The following is a 21,135-nucleotide window of genomic DNA, read 5'->3' on the forward strand; positions in this document are numbered from 1 at the left end:
CAACCTTGTCATTAAAAAATTCATCAATTGTATAGTAACCTCGCTCTAATAAATGTGTTTTAACAAATTCTTTAAACTTGTGCATTGGCAGGTCCAAAATCACCTTAGGAATCATATTATAAAAGCGTATACTCAATCCCACAAATGATCCCTGTACCTTACGCAGACGATATGCAGATGACACTAATTTATGACCATTTCTTGTAAGTCGACTGTTTATGTCCACTTTTTGTGTATAAAGACTAATATGTTGTCTTACAAATACTATATTGTTATAAATATATTGTGAAGCTACAGTATATATTTATAACAATATAGTATTTGTAAATGAAAGTATAATATTATTATGTTCCAACTTTTGCATGTTGTGTTGGACCTTGCTACCTTAAATTATAAGATTACCATGTTAAATTAGACAGGTTGCTTTCTAAGATCAGTAGGTTAACATTTTGAATGAATCGTTTATAGTCCCATACTAGTTTAACTAACATAGTCAATTACAGGGTTTTGTAAACACAATTTTTTTTTTAAGTTAGTTTTGTCACAAAATTACTTATTATTGCCAATAACTGTCAATTCCACCGTGCTCAAATCTCTTAAACTAAAGTTGACATGTCTTAAGGTAGTGTTATCAAAATGGAACCATTTTCCCTTTAGAAAATAATAACACAAATTTTTGACTTGTGACTATGTATGATAGCACCTATGTCAGTTAGACTCTGGGATTATTAATGATGATTTATCGAAGCGGGCATACATTTTACTAAATAAATATTGTTATAATCTATTTCTTAAGTATAGACTGAGAACAGCACTGAGTCCTGATACCCACATCCTAATCAGGTTTTAATAAGTCTTTGATATTGTATGTTGCCAAGATATGGCTATAATTATATAAGCAATAGAAATATAGAAGCTGATAAACCATCAGTCTTATTTGAAGCAATGGTTTATGTACAATATACCTACTATACCAACTCTCATTTTTAACAATGTGATGGCCAGTGGTGTGCACTGGGTTTCTTACCAGAGTATGCATACAGCAGGAAAATTGCATAAAACGGCAAAAATCCTCCTTTTATAAGAGTTATATATCAATTTTAGGGTATGCAGTGCTTTTGTGCATCTATGAAGTGCACGCCACTGGTTATGGGTCAATGCTCTTAAATCTCTTATGAGAGAGGAGGCCTGTGCCCGGCAGAGGGAAGTTAATAGGCTTTGAATGTGGATGATTTGTTGTGTTCACATAAAAAAAGGAACAGCATTTTCTATCAAACACATCCTATTGTATTATTGCACTTTATAATAAATGCTATCACTATTTAAGGCGAAGAATGTACAGAAGTGGAGTGACTTACGGATGCACTTTGTACAGTAATGCTATACTTAAGTCTGTGAAGGATAAGCATGTGACCATACCAAATCACCAAATCATCTCATTGAACTATTGAATGATATACATCCTTCACTTGTCAACCCAATAAGCTCTGGAGTGAGCTCAGCTGGCTGGAGTGACCCAGCGGGGAGCAGTACCAGCGGCACTACGTATACCGGATGGTTCCGGCCGACTAAGTACTCAGAAAGCCTAGGAGGAAGAAGATATACATCCTTATTCACAAAGATTACTATAAAGTCTCACATTTCCACAAGACAGCTAAATATAATGCCAAATCAATCGATTTTTTATCTTTTCCAATGAACTGCCAATGGTTTCTTCATATAAATTATATAATTTAACAACAGTATCTGCAAATTTTGTAATTGTAATTGGGTACTTCACTTAAATTGCTTTCTGGTGCATTGTGAGATATCATTGTAGAATATATTTCCTATCCCTAGATGTACAATGATTATATACCTACTTTACACAAATCTCTAAATTTAACATTTTTTTTAAAAGTAGTGTTATCATTTTCACTGGAATCATTAGAAAAGAGTAATGCTTTTCAATCTGTTAAATTCGTGGGTTTGGAGATTTGTTTTAGTACTATAGCATTAGCACCTTTGTCATCTATTTAATATAACTATTTTATGTTTGCTTCTTTTGAAACTGTGATAAGTAAACAGCCTTAGAAAAATAATAGCTCTTTAAAAAAAAAACTAGTTTTATTTCATTTTATATTGCAACTTAAAGAAAGATCTTCCTACTCATCTACCCGTAAAAGAAAGAAAAGTCTTCTTAGGTTCACAATTGGATAAATACAATTTATAATTTTCTAATCTAAATTGGCAGGTTTATATGTAATGGTACCTATCCTTTTCACTTTATTTTTGGGAAAAAAGCAGCATTTGGCAATTGCGTCAATTGCGTGGGAAACAGCTCATTCAGGTCCCAAGGAGCTGCTGGAGTGGGCATTCCACACTGAAAAGCAGTGTTGGTCGGTTGAGACTATTTCAATAGTAGAGCTTAGGTTGATGGGCACAGTGCTGTACTTTGTAGGACATCTTCCTTGCATGCCCTGCGTAGTGTTACTGTTTATAGATGATTTTCCACATACCCTTAGGTGTGCCATTTGATTGATAGGTATGTCAATTATTACTATAAAAAAATTAGACTGATAATGATTAGTTAAGAGACTAATCTAAAACAGAATTAGCGCTATTGGTGGAAAGTCTGTTAGACCAAATTCTGCACTAAATATACCTACTGTTATATTCTTCTTAATTTTTTAAACAAACTATAAATTTTGTTTTTATTATAAGACAAGTAAGAAAAAGTATTTATAGTTAGATATTAGTCTGTTGAATAGAACAACTCGGGGCATTTTCATCATCAACTTTGCACACTTGTATCATAATTTACTAATATAGATTGAATTAAAAAAGTTTAGTTTGTGTTTTTATTGCTCACCAATATACATATTTATATATACCTAGCTTACACCATTAAACATAACATTAAATAATGTGGAGTTGATAAATTCATTTTTAAATTGAATGGCTATCATTAAACATACTCTACACTAATCTCATAATGTTCCTAATTGTAAATGATTATGTACAGCTAACATAACATCCATTTTTAGTTTTAGATATACATGTTATATACGTATAAACCATATAAATGTTCTAATGTGGTTGCAGTAATGTGAATCTAAAAAGAATCAGAAAAGTGTATCATTAACACAAGGGGCCTGTCAAATTAGTTTTGTGTATCTCATAAATTAAATTGACAGGTCTAAAGCAGTTTTGTAGTTACATTAGAACATTCATGGATCATACATTCATAAATATAAAAAATCAGCTTGTGTAAAAAGACGATGTTTTAAGCTATGTACTATAAACAATACATAGAAATAAATAAATCGCTATTTTTTATAAGGACATAAAAAATATATTACTGCTATAAGCAAAAAATACAATTTGTATAATGTATAGGCACAAACTTCTAACACTAAATGCAGACATCAAACATTACTACTTACTTACTAATTTATAGGCACACTTATACACAGTGAAATATTATAACATGAACTATAATATATATTATTGCATGTTGCTTCTTAAGTGTCTAATATATTATAAACCCTTAATATAACTAACGGATTCTTAATATGTATATTTACTTTATAAATACACAACTATATAATAGTGATTTGAAAACAAACTACTCTATACTTTCAGATCAATCCTTATTTTCTTCTTCATCATCCTCATCCCAATCACTGACTAATCTCTTAATATTATCGTTTTTATTTATATCATCACCATTATCAACAGTATCACTGACGTCATCTGTACCACTATTATCAATTGTTCTTAAACTTTCATCTTGGTTGTTTGAAGACTGTTGATTTTCTTCATTTTCATTATCAGTGGGTGTAACTTCTTCCTGAGAATCATTGTCATCCCAATCATGAAGCAGTGATGAGATTTTTTTTTGTGGATCAGCTATTGGATTTTCGCTGTCCTTTGTGGGTAAACCTGGTGAAACATTTGGAACATTGTTACCTTCGGCATTTAACTCAACAGATTGTTTATTCACTTCTTTTTGAATATTTTCAATGGATTCTTCAGCTTCATCCAATTCTGTAGGCATTCTCTTGTGCACTTCTAAATTTGTATTTGGTAATTTCCTTTGCTCTGCTAATGTTATTTCACTCTCATCTTCTGACCATTCGGAAGTCAAATTTTCAATTTGCTCTTTTGCTATTTTGGTTAATGTTACTTTCGTTTTACTTTGGTCAGTTAATATGCACTGTTCTTGTTCATTTAGGACATTTTCAGTTTCATCAATGTCTCTAGCGATATTTTCTATTGTTTCTTGAACTTCGCTAATAGTTTTGGGCAACTGCTCATTGTCTTCAGTTGTTTCATTAGGAACAGTAGAGGTGGGAATTTCAGGTGTATTATTCATGTGACAATTTGTGCCCTCAATTACTGAATCACAACTTTCATTAATTGTTGTCACATTTACTGCAACAATTTTGGCTGATGAAATATCACTGTTTTGGTACAATACCTCTTCAACAATAACAGGCTCTAATTCATTTGGGGTTGAAGCAACCTCATGTGCAGTTGTGCTGGGTTCTTCAGTGAGGGAAGATGCTTGATTATATGTAGTAATAGCCATTTGATCATGATTTGTGCTAGGTAGAGATTCAATCTGAACTTGTTGCATTTTGCTCAGACAAGTTGAATCTGCAAGAGTAGCAATGGTGCTTTGTTGACCTACTGACGGATTGCTCCTTTGCTGAGTGATTGTACCTATATTAGGTTCATTAAAATTATTTATACATGTTTCAGTTTGGGCTACTTCTATTGTGACTGGTTCTGAAGTGACTGACCTGAACTGAACCTCTGGAAGTTCATTTATACTGTTACTTTGGACATTTTCTTTTGGAGCTATTGTTATGGATTCACTTGTTGACATTGTTTGCAATTCTACTGAAGGAGTTACAGGAAGTTTATTTATAGTTGCATGGACATTGTTTTGCCAAGTACTTTCTAGTGTATGTGTAGTCACCACAGGAGTACAAGTTGTGACTGTCTCATAATTTTGCGTTATTATAGCTGATGACTGAACAAAATCTCCTTGTGTTGTTATCAGTGAGTATTGTTTATTTGGATCTTCAACAGGATGGCTGTAAACTACTACTATATTCGAATTATCAGCTGAAACTGTAACAGGTACATTCATATGATAATCTGGGATAATCATCATGTCATTAGATTGTGTGTTATCTAAATCAATAGTTCCTGTTTCTAAAGATGAGTTTTCAGGTTCGCCTAGTTCAGATAGTGCTTTTATTTCTTGTCCTTCATCATATAAAACAGATTGATTAGAATTCAACAAGGCTTTGTACTCTTCTTCACTTGAAACAACTATTTGGTAGGGTTGCTCCACATGGGTAGATTTTATAAGCATTTTTCGATCAGGATTAGAGGTGTTTATGTTATGATACTCCACCGATGTTGTAGGCATTATTGATTGTATTTCACCATCATTTGAAGCATGGGATACTATATATTCTGTGGCAGACTTCTCTTTTTTAGGAATTAGATGGTTATCTTGTAGTATATATTCATTATTATCAATAAAAACTGTTTCTTGGCTAGAAATAGGCCTCATATGAGATTGATACATATTTTGTGAAAATTCATTTCTTTTAAGAGAAGCATTTGGCAACAATTCTGGTTTTTGTGGAGAAGATACATTTTGTTGTGGAGAGCTGAAGCCAAGATTTAGTATTTTGTTTTTATTACTGGGCAACAAAATACGAGGTTTCTTAGTAGATACACATATACTACCGTCAGGTTTTTGTTCAATTTGATATTGCTCATTTAAATCTTCATATGAGTTTTCAAAAGTTATGGGAACTTCTACTTTAATCAAATTTTCAGAAGATTCATTATTGGTCACTTTTATGTTAGAGGAAAACTTTTCATCTTCTTGTTCCTCCTCAGAATCTTCAATGAATCCATCATTCTTTGCTGCATCCTTATGATTAATTTTCAAGTGAGCATAGAGATTGTGCTCTCGTAGAAATTGTCTCATACAATATACACATTGCAGGTTTGATTTTCTCTCAGTTGGACTAAAATATTTTTTATTAGTCTTTTTTGCAAGACTCATCTGGACTGAAGGTATATGAAATTTATGGTTATTTTCAGAGGCATGACTTGTTTTATGTTTTACTAAAAGTGCCTCAGTAAGAGCAATATAATCACAACTATTACATTTAGGAAAACTATACGCTGCAGGTGGCGCCACTCCATGTTTTGTTAATTTATGGTGAACAATATAATTTCTTTTCTGTGACTTCACACCACAATATTCACACATACTGGGTATTGGTTTTTCATTGTGAATTTCCACTAAATGTTTACGGAAATTGAAATAAGATGTAAAATGCAAAGCTTTTCCCGGTGTTCCACAAATAAGACAAATCCATGGTCCTGCAACATTATCAGCTCCCAAGGCAATGAGTTTAGCGGCTTCCTTTGAATTAATAACATCTGATTCATATGTGAAATCTGGAGGTTCATATCTCGTCTTGGCCTTTTCTTCATTTGGAGTGTCATATCTCGATTTTGCCTTATCTTCATTTGAAGAAATAGATTTTTTAGCTTTAGTAGTGTTTAAAATTTTCAATTTAATATTTTTGTTGTTTTTTACTAAATGTGGATATTTCTTTAGCACTTCACTTATAATCTTGGCATGATCTAAATTATGGGCTTGTGCAGTATTTTTCGTCTCTATTGTTATTTTAGAAGATTTACTTTCTAAAATTTGATCAAAAATTTCACTGGTGTCTTTGGCATCACCCTTGATGTTATGTGAAGTTGATTGGAAAGAACTATCATCCTGCATACTATCACCCGGGTCTAAGAATATGTTCTCTTGAGATGCAATCTTTCTACATTCCACAATGTCACTTGCACTAGCCCGCATGAATCTGCTGGAACTTGTACCTTCCTCAAACAAATTGAGCCTCTTCGTACCATACTGTTTAGTTGATGTTTCTGGATGAATCATCAAGGGTTTGGATCCATATGATAAACTAGTGAACGAGTTATCAAAAAGATGTTCTTCATCTAACTCCTCAGGCAGCTCGTATCTGGTTGGACGAGGTTCTTTTGATAATCGTTTGTTTTTATCAGAAAATACAGGAAACTGATTAGACGGTGTAGTCCCATTTTTGACAATACATTCGGCTTTGCTAAACATATCCGTAGCCGGCTTCTTCACTTTATGTAGATCTGTTTGTAATTCATTGCTTTCAAAGGCACTATGATAAGACCTTTTGTTGCTGCTGCTTGGGGCAGCCACTGGTTTCCCCGGCTTGGAATACCTTTTGCCATAATAACTAGCTGAAGAAAACGCAGGTTTAGCCGGTGGCTGTTTTTGTTGAGGGCGATGTGCATCAAGCAGTTTAGTGAGTATGGGTAAGTTCATAATCAATGACGTCTGATATAATTTCTCCAATAAATCTTGCTTGAATTCCAACTGTCCGGTATACATAAAGTTAATGATAGGCACTACAACGTCCGCTTGCAAATCGTCCGGCATAACTAAACAATCCTCGTACATCTCACACGTACGTTCCAGTAGCTCGAAGTACTCCGTGCAGGCGCTGAGTACCAGCCTGTGGACCTTAAGCTGGGCATTGTCTTGGAACTGAAGCGTAAGGTCGCAGTAGTCTGTGCGATTGAAGAAATGTTTGAGTCTCTGGAGGAAGTAAATTCCCCAGTTGTCCACTTTCACTTGCCTGGTGTCAGACATGATGCACGTTGCATTAGTAACTCATAATTATCCCACGCAATGTACTGAAAGTGAATAAAAAAACATACTTTAATACAACATCAACACGTTTTTATATTTTTATAATGAATTTACTAACGCTGGGTTAATCGATCGTTGTTATTATGTTGCTGTGAACTAAGAAAGTTTATAAGCACAATGCGACATTTCTGAAAAAATCATCTATTCACTTGAATTTTCCGCCAATTGTGTTTATTTCATAAACTTACCGATTGCAAAACAAATAGGTATTATGTTTTCAATAGCTACTTTGCCCACATCACAAAATTTACTTCACCAATTTCACTTCAAGTTGGCACTGTGAACGCAAGATGGCGGTGTTATATAGCTATCGCGCTCGGCTGTTGCGGGTTGGAGCCGACCGCGTCGTTTCGGCGTCATTATTAAGTCAACTCACTTACTTTTTAAAATTGTAAATAAAGTTATTTGTAATAAACTATTCAAGATACATAATAGATCATTGAAAATATTGTGATTTCAGCTATTAGTATGCTGATATTTTATTTAGGTAAGGTTTAGGTTTTATTTAAAAGGAAAAGTAAATAAAGTTGTAAATTGACTTGGAGTGCCGCCCTCTGCTCACTTTTGCTTCATTACGAACTATCTCGATATCGATTGGACGAGACGAGTTCATTCATAGCTTCTAATTTAGGACATTGCAAGTGGGGCTTTGGGATGACGGATCAAAATGGACGTTTTGCTATTCTATTAATATTATATCTATTAAATGGCAATAGATGGCGCTTATCACAAAATTTGATTTATGTAATGGATAAATAATCTTTGAAACCAACTGAACGAATTAAGCATAACGCACTGAAGCTCTTTTTTCGTCGGGTCGCACCGTTGACGGTTGTATTATGACCTTGTTAGTAAACCATCAGTTCTATTTCCCGCGGGGGAATTTATAAATAACTAGCTGTTGCCCGCGACTTCGTCTGCGTTTGATTTTGTTTTTAAAGTATTCAGTATCGCTAAGCCTTAAATGAGTATAGTAGTATATATATATAACATGTGACTGTCAATTAATTATAGACAAAAAATTTGCAATAAAATAAAATTGCGACTATAATTAAAGATCTAAGCTACCCTATCTCTTAAGTCGGACCAGACTGCTCACGGTGTGCCAATTTAATTTAAAATCGGTTCAGTAGTTTAGGAGTCCATCGCGGACAAACATCGTGACAGGAGATTTATATATATTAAGATTATGCTTCACAGATAAGCGTGGATTAAATTTTCACAGAGTAGGTTATATTTCGTAGCGATAATAAATTGTCGTAACTTCTTTAGGTTCATCACCCTCCTTAGTTCAGTGGTTAGATTATTTAACCGCGGAAGACCCTGAGTTCTTGATCCGTCTTAATGATTTCGGTTGGGTTTAAGCACTGAAGTATTAGTGGCTTATGAGTTGCTGTCGATCGTCTGTATAGAGATATCAGAAAACCAATTACCTAATTCCTTATTTTTAATTCCTTAGACAAGCGTTTTCCATTCGGTCTTTAATAAATTGCTAAGGTATACCGTTTATAACTTGATATTGAGTACTAATCAGAGTCACAAGTCACAAAATTGTAGTCCTTCAAATAACCCGTTAGTATCCACAGTTTCCTAAGAAATAAGCAATCGAATAATTAATAACCCTACATATATTTGCTATGGAATTTTAAGCAGGCGCATAATTACACAAATTGAATTGAAAATTATATACATTTGCAGTTCAGGTTTTACTAGCATCACATAAGAACAATTTTATTAAGATATAGTTTGTCAAGTTAACTTTGCATTCTATCTGTTTAAACGATACCCAGTCAACCCGTGACGCCAATCAAGGCTACACCTGAAAATCAGCGCTGCAGTAGTCAAATACTGGCATCATGCTGAGGTGGCAGCCTTTTCAGCTGAAGCACCTTTCGATAAGCCATTTTGTTTGTAATACACCTAGTCTTTAATTAGTTTTAAAGTAAAAGTAATTAGTTTTCTTTTGTTTACTTGTGTGTAAACAATGTGTGGAAGCTGAATAAAGTTAATTATTATTATATTATTATTATAGAACAGTTCAACCGATTTTGCCAAGACTGCAAGAAGGTTGAGGATTATCGCAATATATAGAACACTATACTCTTTTTTTCTATTGTTATAGCTAATTGCCCGTCGTTTGCAAGCAAAGCAAATTGTAAGCAAATGATGATGGTAAGTGGGAAAACATCGCCTCTATAGATACAAGCAATTCTTCGCTCGGCATGACAGGACTTCGTCCACAAAAGTGGCACCCTGTGTCTATAAATCTGAGGCGTTGGGGTTAAGTCTCATGTGCCTGTAATTCCCCACCTTTAAGACCGGAACACAGGAATACTGCTTGGCGCAGAAATACACATGGGGGACGATTTCTGTCACCAATATCTTTGAAACTTTTACTACTTTTCTCACTACTCTGAGCTACTTTTTATTAGAGAAATCTAAACTTTTTCCTTGGGTTCAAAATCGAAATGCAAAAGAGATAGATAGTGTCGTGCAGCGTAGCCGGCGGGTTATTTAAAGTGGTACTCTTTGCTATTCTTTTGGTAAACTAGGGATACAAAGTTTACAACGTGTAAATGAAAACCGAAATAACACTTCGGAGGTTTTACAGGTACATTATTAACTGTACCTCTAAAGCATCTGAAGTACCATATAATCTACTAAAAGAAATTAGATACAGCCCTAACATCACATGCGAAGGTAAAATCAATTTATTCCTGCCACTTAATAAGGTACGTGTCGCGTAGCGAAGGTACTATGCACGTGTCGATCTTTTATCTTCAACAGGGTTGTCATCCACGTACACATGTTGAAAAATAAATATGCTTCTTTTGATTTAATATTTTAACAGTGATTCCTTATGAAATATACTTATGCACAGTGGCGTGCAAAAAGGGTATGCACAGGGTATGCAGATGATATAAAATGAAGAAATTCTCCAGTACGAGTTATAAATACTTAAGGATAGGCTATAACTCTTATAATGCTTATCCATAAGTTTTTTATAAGTCGTACTGGTGAATTTCTTCATTCTATATCATCTGCATACTCTGTGAGACTGTGCATATCTATGCACCACGCCAATGTTTATGCACCCTTAAACAATATTAAGTAATTCCGTAACACGTTGTATATAAATACACTGACAAAGAAATGCAACGTGTGCAAGAATTTCAAGTAATTTCAGTGACCACTTTTCCAATCCCAACATCATATGGAGAGTGTGGCTTACGTGGTTATCGATTAAGTGGTGGGCATAAAGAAAATAAAGTTTTATTTTTCTCTGTTGCAAAGTAGTAGTAGAGCCCATTACACAGCTCGTCCGGTGATGCACTACCTCCATGTTTATTTTAATATTAATAAATAAATAAATAATAAATAAATATACTACGACAATACACACACATCAACATTTCTCAGTTTTGGGAATCGAACCCACGGTCTTGGACTCAGAAAGCAGGGTCGCTGCCCACTGCGCCAGTCGGCCGTCAAACTAAAGACGTCAAAGTGTCATTTATGCAATGTCCGGTCCAGACTGGTCGGAAGGGCGTGTTTGCCGGTATAAATACAAGCACATGTTATTCTGGTTGGTGGACAATAGGCTTCTATTCCTCAAAATACTGACGCATATAAAAAAACAACTCGATAAGTGAAGTATTTCGCTCTTTACCGTGACCACAAGATGCGGGATCCGCACTTACAGACACACGGACGTCCAAGACAGAACTTTTTTAAACAATTTTTTAATTAGTTTAAATAATAAAAAGAGATTTAAAAATATCATGAGTGTTAAAAATTGTGTTTTTTCTCAACATTTGTCTATTTATATTCACTTATAAAAGCAATAAAGAATAAAAAAGTGACATTTTAAATTGGAAAATCACTCGGTGTGCTTAAACTGACAGTAATACCCACCACAACGCTTCGCTTATGAGGCGTGCAAAAAAACACAGAAGCATTATACAAAAGGCGGCCTTATCGCTTAGTAGCGATCTTACACAGGTGGGCAATCTGCTTGGACAGTTAATTGTTATTGTATAGAAAAAAAAGTAAGATACCTACCTAAATGCGTTTTACATCATATAAAGTAGGTACCTGCTAACGAAGTAAGTATAATGATTACGATTCTTTGATTGTTGCTCCCCCATTTAAAGCGTGGTTGGTGTTTTTTTTATTCCACTACAAGTTAGCCCTTGACTGCCATCTCACCTGGATTTTAGTAATGTTGCAGTCGAAGATTGTGGCGGGCTAACCTGTTAAGTATGGTAGGTAAAGGAGTATGGTAGTCATACCCCTAATCGGTTTCTACGCAACATCGCTAGCAGGGCGTCTTTGTCGGTAGGGTGGCAACCAGCCACGGCCAAAGCCTCCCACCAGACCAAACCCGAGAAAATTTCACAAAACAGCCGCGGACGATCTGATCTAAAAAACCACTCCTAGACCAAAAGCTGGGTAGATATGCCCAATTGTTTACCATTATCCATCATTGATTTACAGTTAATATATTATATTTTCATTTTTATTGTTATTATTATTCATCATTGATTTATATACATTATTATTATTTAACTTATAATAAATTATATTGTACAGTCTATAGGGTCTATAAAATTCCGTGGTGACCTATTTGTTAAGGTTTAGCCAGCGTTTAGCCAGCGTAGACGGCCAATTGGCGCAGTGGGCAGCGACCCTGCTATCTGAGGCGGTAGGTGGTCGATTCCCGCAACTGGAAAACGTATGTTTTTCAGTGTCCTAGGTGTTTATATGTATGCTATAAGTATTTATGTATATTCTTAAAAGTATTCACCAATCATCTTAGTACCTATAACACACGTTACGCTTTCTTTGTGGCTAGATGGCGATAGTGTATTGTATTGTTGTAGTATATTTGAAATGTTAGCGCACAAAAATATGACTGATAACTTTACATCATTACAAGTCAAAACTCCTGAATTTCCTGTTTTTTTTCTATTATATACATGCATACTGCATATAAATTTTCCTCTACATCACTCTATCTGGTATTGAAAACTTCATTAAAATCCGTTGCGAAGTTTTATATAATGTTACAGTTAATTTATAAAGTGGGTAAATAATTATACTTTTGATAACTATAATTTAATTTTTGCCAGATATTTTATTAAATAGTTAAAAGATAGTTTTTTAAAGAAACAATTAAAATTATATTTGATTAACAACCAATGTTCATGACATTGTTGAGTTGGTGGGTATTTTGATATCAATACGACTGCTTTTTCGGTACACTTCAGTCCTACATCGACTCGAACGATGCAAAGATACCTCCCGGAGTCTTAGTCGTTTATCACTAAGCATACAAACAGCGTTAGCGACTTTGTTTTATATTATGTAAATATATTGGGTAGTTACAGCGAATACACTAGCAAAAGCTAGTTCAAAACTCAGCTGTCACAGAAAAGCTCTCAAACCGAAACCTCAGTATCATGAAAATCTTTTGTAAATCCCACTTCAGCTTCAGCTATTCAAATCCACGAATAAAATCCCTTTTATGAGACTACCGCAACGGATAACTTAGCGACAGCCTCCTCGCTAATTTGGTTGACCACTCTGCTTCTTGACTAGAGAAGAAAAGAAGTATAGCATAGGATCCGATTTGCGGATTCTGCCCCGCCTACCCCGGGCCCCGCCTATCTGGCTGGGCGGATATCGCGTTCGGATTTTAGTCAGTGTGCACTGAGCTTTACGCCAGGTCGTGTTTGTAAGACATCGTTCGTTTTGGAAAAAGTGGTTTACGAGTTTTGCGCGTCTTGGAATAAGGTTAGTTATAATAACTGCTTCTTTCGGTGGTATTACAAACTGTAGCATAAGGGCTCTAGATTTTTAAAAATTAGTTTTTAAATTTTCAGTCTGTGTTATGTTTATGAAAAGATGTTATTATGAGATTCATTATTCGTTCATGTTTATATACCTAGGCATCTATTTACTTTTTTAACGCTTTAATTTTTTCATATTTGTTTGCTTTAAATGTTTAAAGCAGATTAGTGAAAAAACAAGATCGATCTCCAAAGAGACCTTCCAACTGCGCGGGAGATATAGGACATACTCGTACCTAAGTTTATGCATAAACACAGGTGCATTCTCTATTCCCTCACTCTCATATTACGATGTACAGTAGCTCTAAGTTAAAGGTAGATTTTGATTTCAGCCACTGAGTACTTATACGACTTTAAGTGCTAATGAATGCTTTGAAAAGCTGTATCCATCTCTTTTTTGCGATTAACTTGTTACTTTAATTGAGTACATGGCTGCACGGTGATATACCTTCGCCTTTTCCCTACGGGATAGAATAAGGAAAAATAAAAAAAACATTGCATACAGCATGAATCTACTTATTAAGAGACCACTGACTTTACTATTAAATAATTTCATTTGATTTAATTGAGAGGGATCAAATTGTTAAAAACTCGAACCAGACTAAGTATTACAATGTGTTGGTTTTTGGATTCTGAACAACAAAATAATCAGTAGTTCCGTTTGATTATTTTTGTTCGAGTTAGGGCACATTTTAATCTCCTTAAAAGCAGCCTAAGAATCCTTTAAACTTCAATCTTTGATCGTCATTCCATCAGAATGTATGTTACATTTTAAACTCTGTAAAGCTAACAGGCAAAAGTGAAAGTGCAAACAAGAGCATGAAAATTATTTACAGTTCGTTTAAAGCAAACAATAAAAAAAATATAAATTTACAATTAAAATAAACCCCCGACTATCGTACCTACATTATTCTGCTAGTCAAGCGAGCCTTTCATTTGATATAGATAGTTGTGAAAAAGAAATGTAAGTATGATGACAAGCCCTTTCATTTGATATCCATATTGACGGAGTTGTGAAAAAATATGTGGTCCGTCATTTTGTAGCGGCGGCCATCTTGGACCGATTTTCTTTAAACATAGCTAAGAACTCTCCCAATCAGTTCACATTTCAAGTAAAGAAAAAATATCAAAATCGGTTCATCCGTCTGGGAAATACGTTGCCACAAGACAGACACTCACATACAGGCCGACTCGTCAAACTTATAACACCCGATCGTTTTAGCGTAAAAAAAAAACAAAAAATTTTGAAGTATTAGAAGTGGTAATTAAATAATTCTGATTCCGTATTTCCGCCCTACCCTCGCCAACGTCCATACCATGTTGAATACACCGGTTCTCGTCCGATCACCGAAGTTAAGCAACATCGGGCGCGGTCAGTACTTGGATGGGTGACCGCCTGGGAACACCGCGTGATGTTGGCTTTTTTTGTTTTGTTGTTTTCCAGTTTTATAAAATTAGGACAAATGGAGGGATGACAGCTACATATAATTTAGTCATTATGCGTACATTTTTCGTAAATTAATCCATAGGATTCTCTATGGGTGAATATTGGTACTATATTGGGATAATTGTTAAATAGAATTAGGCTCGAAACCGAATTTAATGAAGTCTCTTTACGGAAGCTTAAAGTATGTACCTTGTAAAAGTTTGCCTCTATGCTTAGCTTCCTAACCAGTGTCTAGGGTGGTATAATATACCTAATGCTATAAACGCTGAATGCGTTATCAAAACACTGGTTATATTTTGATAGTTTTATGCCACCTGACAAACAAATCAACCGTTCCTTACAAACTTTATGCTCTTATTCTACATACTCCGACCTACCGCGTCGCATTACCCGCCGTCATTTCCGCGCTTAAGTATTATATACGCAGGCACTCGCAGCGTTATGATTCGAGTACCTACCCTACCCAAACAAAAAAAAAACAAACTCACTTCATTGGTATACTTAGATAGATATATATATACATAGATAAGTACGTAAGTAACTCATAAGTAGTTCGGTAAGTATACTTTGGAGTCTTTAAAAACACTTCCGCGATATTGCGGCGGGCAAAAATCACAAAGCGGACGTGAAAATTTAAATATTACAGAATAAAAGTACGACATTGCAATTTGCATAGAATATTTTTTATTCTGTGCGCCCGTAATGGCCGCCGGAGTTTCCCGCCGAAAGAGCCGTGAAAAAGGGAGGGAAATGCACAATTAAATTATTAAGTGACAGCTGCCCGCGGCCGCGTTGCGCTGCGGTTTCGCCGCGAGCGTGGGCTCAGATTACATCAGAGTATCGAAGTACATTTTAAGGTGCGTCCGCGAGCAAAATGCTGCGCTATCATTTTTATAAACAAACTAGCTAGCTAAACGCGGCTGTACACTTTGTTGTTGTTCCATATATCCCTGTTAAAAAATATGTAAAAAACCGGCCAATTACGAGTCTTACTGAGGGTATCCAGAAGGATAAATAGGTATGTAGGTTATATCGTGCTGAAAGTTGTATTTTTCGCACTAGTAGTTTTTTTACTTTTACATACTGTTGTGTGTTGCTCTTACTTTTTTAAATTGAACGATCGAATGAATTGATTGTTGTTCCCAACCATAAATCTAATAAAAAAGGAGGTCGGTAATTACTTTCATTTGATAATTTATAACCTAATAATCCCGCCGGCTGTATCGCTTCTAGCGATAAGGCCGCCTTTGTGCATATGTGTATTATCGTTTTTTTTGTTAACTTGGCTTTCTATTTGTATTTGAAATACAAACTTTTTCTTTAAAATAATTGTTTTATAAATATAACCTAAAATAAACTATTTAAAACTAAATAAAATCTTAAACGTCCTCGAAACCACCGCAGCGAGGCACAGTTCCTAAGATGCTGGCAGCATTGCCCCTTTGGATGGCCAAACTAATTCGTTAGCCAAGGTAACTGCCCGCTCTAGGATCACCGGTAGACTCGATAACCCTTTTTTTCTTTTCTTTCTTTTTTCTTTTAGACTTCTTCTTCTTCTTCTAATAATTGAAATAAACAAATGAAGCATCTTCCACGGTCTTATTATGTGTAATCTACACTAAATCTAAAAAAACTTTAAATCATAAGGAAAATTTATTTTCTTTCGAGCTGAGCTTTTTGCGTTCGGTACCTATTTATTTATTCATAAGGCACCAGCAATTATTTGTTAAACTATAATTGCTGGTGTCTTATATGTTTAACAACATTCATAAAACAAATACAACTTGTGTTAGAATTATAAATTCTGTCTAGTGCCATTACAATAATCAATTATTTATTTATTTATTATAGGTGTAAGTAAACAGTATTATCGTTATTATCTCCGGCCAAATTATATAAAATATAAACTAAAATTAGTATTAAATTCGGAACTACCTATTTTTTTTTTTTTTTTTTTTTTTTTTTTTTTTAATTTATTGTTCAAAATAAAAAGTTACAAAAAGTTACAATTATTACAAGATCTACTTACGTTCAGTTTTTAAATTTTTAAGCGTTCCGTTTGGGAGGCTAATTTAAGGGGTTAACGCCCTTACACAAACCAACCCCTATAATGAGGAGAAGGCCATGGATAGATAAGGTTGGAAAAGGCTCCATCAACAAGTTTAAGAAGAAGAGGTGGCGTCAAATGCGTCTCACTTTTCAGGATGAGGGGGTCTTTTGTAGTCCACCGTGGACGCAAATTTAATGTTTGCGTGCAACCAATTACAATACGCATTACAACGGACGCAACCTTGTGGCACCGCGGACCCAAATTGGATGCCTTGAGACCTACGTTCTAAGCTGATCGGTACGGCTTGCATAGACAGGAGAAAAAATAATATTCCCTGATTATAGTATCCCCAGGACCCCAACAAGGTTATAAAGCACGTCACAAACAGGGAACAGGAGAAGTTTACCACCGTTACGTATACGTATATTATTTGGATACTATTTCCACTTGTGCGCTTGGAGACTTAATTAAGCTGTGTCAGAAAATAAAGATTTGTTCTTTTCCCAGGGAGCAAAAAGTCTCCCATGCTGGAGGTGCAGTCGGTTTTGGCAAATTATCACAACACACTACGTTTAAGCAAGAAGTTTGCAAAAGATCTCGTTATTTGTCGCAAGTAGGACGTAAATTTACCGCCTTGGTTTGGTCTTCGCTTTAATCATGTTACGTTCCATGCAACAAAGATAGTTCTCGCAAAAAAAAAATTAACTCTATGCATCTATGTAAATGAAGCACAGGAGCGAAATGCTAATTTCCGTGGGAGCCCGTCAAACTTTTTAATCTCATGTGACATTCTCCCCCCTCCCCCTTTCCACCCCGCGGCCGGAGGGATGTTGTCAGAGGGATGATTGAAAGCGGCTCATTTGTATTTTTATTACTTTTTAATTTTGTCCTATTTTCTCGAGTGCCAGGACATTGTCGCACACCCAAAGTTTTATGAGTACTTATTCCCAACTTATCTATATAATTTTACGAACAAGACGCAAATATAATATATCCAAGAAAACCAAGATGAAGTCCTACCTATAATTCTTAAAATTTTTCGGTTTCTGGGTATGGCCAAACATTTTAAGAATTTCTAAAATTTGTTTTCAGAAAATTTACAACGGTTGCTTAATAAAAAAAATTCCGACAGAAAAAAGAGGCTGACGGGCTTTTTGGATCATTTTAGTGATATGCGAATACTGGCAATGCACAAAACCAAATCTCTATAATCCGGGCGGGTTAGTTTACTGAACTCTAAATTTAATAATTTAGGCCAACCCTGGTCAATCTTATGGCAATATTGGTATATTATATACGGGTCACCAGGACCTTGTGATTAACACGCCAACAAACAATTAGACAATGCAACAATCATCATCATTAGGCAATTAACAATCACTGATGGGCACATGCCTCTTCCCTCATAATGAGAGATGGTTCTAACGATTAGGAACTAGGTTTATTACGCCGTCATCAATTTTCTAACCAGGTAAACGCAGTTTTGGTCGGCCCCCAACAAGGTGGACAGACGACATCAATCGAGTCGCTGGGAGCCGTTGGAAACAAGCGGCCCAGGACCGTGGATTTTGGAACTCTCTACAAAAGACCTATGTCCAGCAGTGGACTTCAATCGGTTGAAGTGATGATGATGATGATGAATTTGCTAACTTCCGACTGGTCAAAAAACCAACGAACAAAGATAACAGGTAGGCAACAGTAAAACGTTCCGTAAAATAGTAAAATGATCGAAATGATATCATGTTAACAATTCAACACTGACAGTATAATCATAGCTCGCGCCATGCATTTATCGCATCAAATTTATAGTGGTCGCGACAAAAGTGCCTGAGACTGAGAACTTGAACAAAAAGCTATTGGGTTTCGCTGTTAAGGGCTCGATACCCAGCAATCTCTTTGGTAATAATTCCGTATATTGTTTAATCCTCCACAATTATTGTCCTGACACGTCATTCGAACATAGACGGCAGGCATATAAAACGATCGAAATGAAATGATTTTAACAATTCGACACCTCCACGGTATAATAATAGTTCGCGCCACACATTTATCGCATCAAATTAGTGGTCGGGACAAAAGTGCTAACAGTGGAGGGCTCGACCCTCGTGCGCTGTAATGATATTAGTACGTAACCTCGCGTTATTTCCAATGGGGTGGGCGTATTACACTCACTGTTCACCGCTGGCTGGAGGATATGCGGAAAGAAATTGGTTTTGATTTTTAACCACCTTCCTTCAAAAAGAGGTTCAGTTTTTTTTAATGTACGAGTATATTTAGGCATAACTTGGTCGTTTATAGACTTTGCAAATTTTTTGTACGCCACGTACGAAATGGTCCCTTTTTAATTTCATAGAAATCTGACGGGACGGAACTCTTCAAAAAGTATAGCAAAAGTATAGAGCGTGCTGGGATCGACCCCCTCCCTCATTCACAAAAATGAATTTACTTATTATTTGCTATAAAATTTATTAGCGAAAAGCGATTTGTTTGTGATGAAAAACAACGTGATGTGTGACGCTCTATCTTATTCTCTATCATCGTCTATATATCTACGTCACGATCTATCTAGCCAATACATATTCAAAATTTAATGTATGTGCACAAAAATATCTTTCTAAATTTAAGAGAAAATGTCACTACAATAATTTTAACATTTGAAGCAAAAATAAACTTGCAGTGCAATATACTAGACTACGCAAAATAAGTCATTTATTTAAAGGAAATTGTATACAATTTTACAATAAACTACCAGTTCTTAGCTTTATTTTTTAGTTGACGAATTTAGTTATCGCCATCAACTAACTACTATGTTGTACGCATTAAAAGTATGTGCCTGTTTGAATAAAAAAATATTTGACTTTAACTTTAACTTTACTCAGCCTGCCGGAAGTTTTAGAGACATTGGCGAACGTACCTTCCAAATTCCAATGTACATCATTGCCAACCACAGGACACCGGTTGTCTCTCAATGGGATAGGTTGCCGTAGCCCACCATGCTGGTCAAGTGCAGACAGGTAGATTAAAAAAATTCTTTAAATTACGAGGAACCCTTAGCCTAAATTTTTATGAACGCTTCATAAGTGCCTGTGATAGGCCTACAAGAATAAAGAAATTTTGAATTTAAATCAGTTCATGCAAATACTAAGTCGCTGAACAATGCACCACTGGTTCGGCTTGATTCTGCTGTCAAACTCGAATGCTACGCTGAATCGATTCAGTATATTTTATCGATGTGTTCAAGTTTGGCATTTACCTTTCAAAGAAATCCAGAAATTGCATAAAAACATGCTTAAAACAGCATAAAGTAACAAACATTTGACATTTACCACTGCTCAGCGTGACTAATCTTTGCGAAATGTTTCTTTGACTGTCCCCAAAGTTGTACCATTTAGGACTTGATATTTTAACCGAGTCCCCAAAGACTTGTAGCAAATGTCAATGTAAACTTCCTTGCCGCATAGGTCTCTCTGTCTCATCTGCGATCTTATGAGTGGGAGGTACGATTTCATGATTAAATTGATTACATGAAAAATTAAGGAATAATTGTGATTAATTTGAGAACTCAATTTTTTTTATCTGATCTGATAAAAGCCAATGAGAATATAATCACTGCGTTCTAAGAGAAAGTACGTTTGCTGAGAGCTATGAGAGAGGAGGTCTGTGCGCATTTATGAAGCAAGACAAGTACAATGATTTTTTCTACATATTTCTAGAAAACACATAATAATAATTTACAAAGTAACAGTAATATTTACAATAAATATAAGCTGTCTAACTGTTCACTTATGGGCATGGTACCGAAAATGCTGGTGCTATCACCCCTTTGAATTGCTAGACTTAGCCGTTGGGCTAAATAAGCGTCAACTCTTGGGTCACCACGCGTCAAGACCAATTTTTCAACGATTGTTATCAATTTCACATCGTTCTTCTGCAAATCTTATATCTGTGCACCTTGTTCAAAGAGTGTCCAGTTGACAACCTGCCACAAAAGTTACACAAT

General features: G+C 35.3%; 2 protein-coding genes and 1 non-coding gene across 4 annotated transcripts in view; 2 read left to right on the forward strand and 1 right to left on the reverse strand.

Annotated features, from left to right (window-relative positions):
• Positions 1 to 2,878: 2,878 nt before the first annotated feature.
• On the reverse strand, positions 2,879 to 8,077 carry LOC120632567 (centrosome-associated zinc finger protein CP190). Of its 2 annotated transcripts, none has more exons than XM_039902458.1 (2): positions 7,975 to 8,077; positions 2,879 to 7,770 (listed from the first exon to the last, which is right to left on the reverse strand). In XM_039902458.1, the coding sequence occupies exon 2, from the start codon at positions 7,724 to 7,726 to the stop codon at positions 3,626 to 3,628; it is 4,101 nt and encodes a 1,366-aa protein (XP_039758392.1). In that variant the 5' UTR covers positions 7,727 to 7,770; positions 7,975 to 8,077; the 3' UTR covers positions 2,879 to 3,625. The 2 variants fall into 2 exon arrangements, with proteins under 2 accessions (XP_039758392.1, XP_039758393.1); XM_039902459.1 differs by lacking the exon at positions 7,975 to 8,077 and adding an exon at positions 7,845 to 7,946.
• A 5,428-nt stretch (positions 8,078 to 13,505) lies between these two features.
• The window catches only part of LOC120632720, a 37,279-nt gene continuing 29,649 nt past the window's right edge, over positions 13,506 to 21,135 (forward strand). The window contains exon 1 of the mRNA XM_039902699.1: positions 13,506 to 13,582. The gene's annotated coding sequence lies outside the window, so the exon portion shown is untranslated. The remainder of the gene's footprint in view (positions 13,583 to 21,135) is intronic.
• On the forward strand, positions 14,941 to 15,059 carry LOC120632922. The gene has a single exon (XR_005659156.1). It is a non-coding gene; the product is annotated as a 5S ribosomal RNA (ribosomal RNA).

Source organism: Pararge aegeria, chromosome 20 (assembly GCF_905163445.1).
Source record: "Pararge aegeria chromosome 20, ilParAegt1.1, whole genome shotgun sequence".
Taxonomy (NCBI): Eukaryota; Metazoa; Arthropoda; class Insecta; order Lepidoptera; family Nymphalidae; genus Pararge; species Pararge aegeria.

What these genes read in the sequence shown, in the direction of transcription:
- LOC120632567 (XM_039902458.1), bottom strand. Translation starts at nt 7,726, where the DNA reads ATGTCTGACACCAGGCAAGTGAAAGTGGACAACTGGGGAATTTACTTC.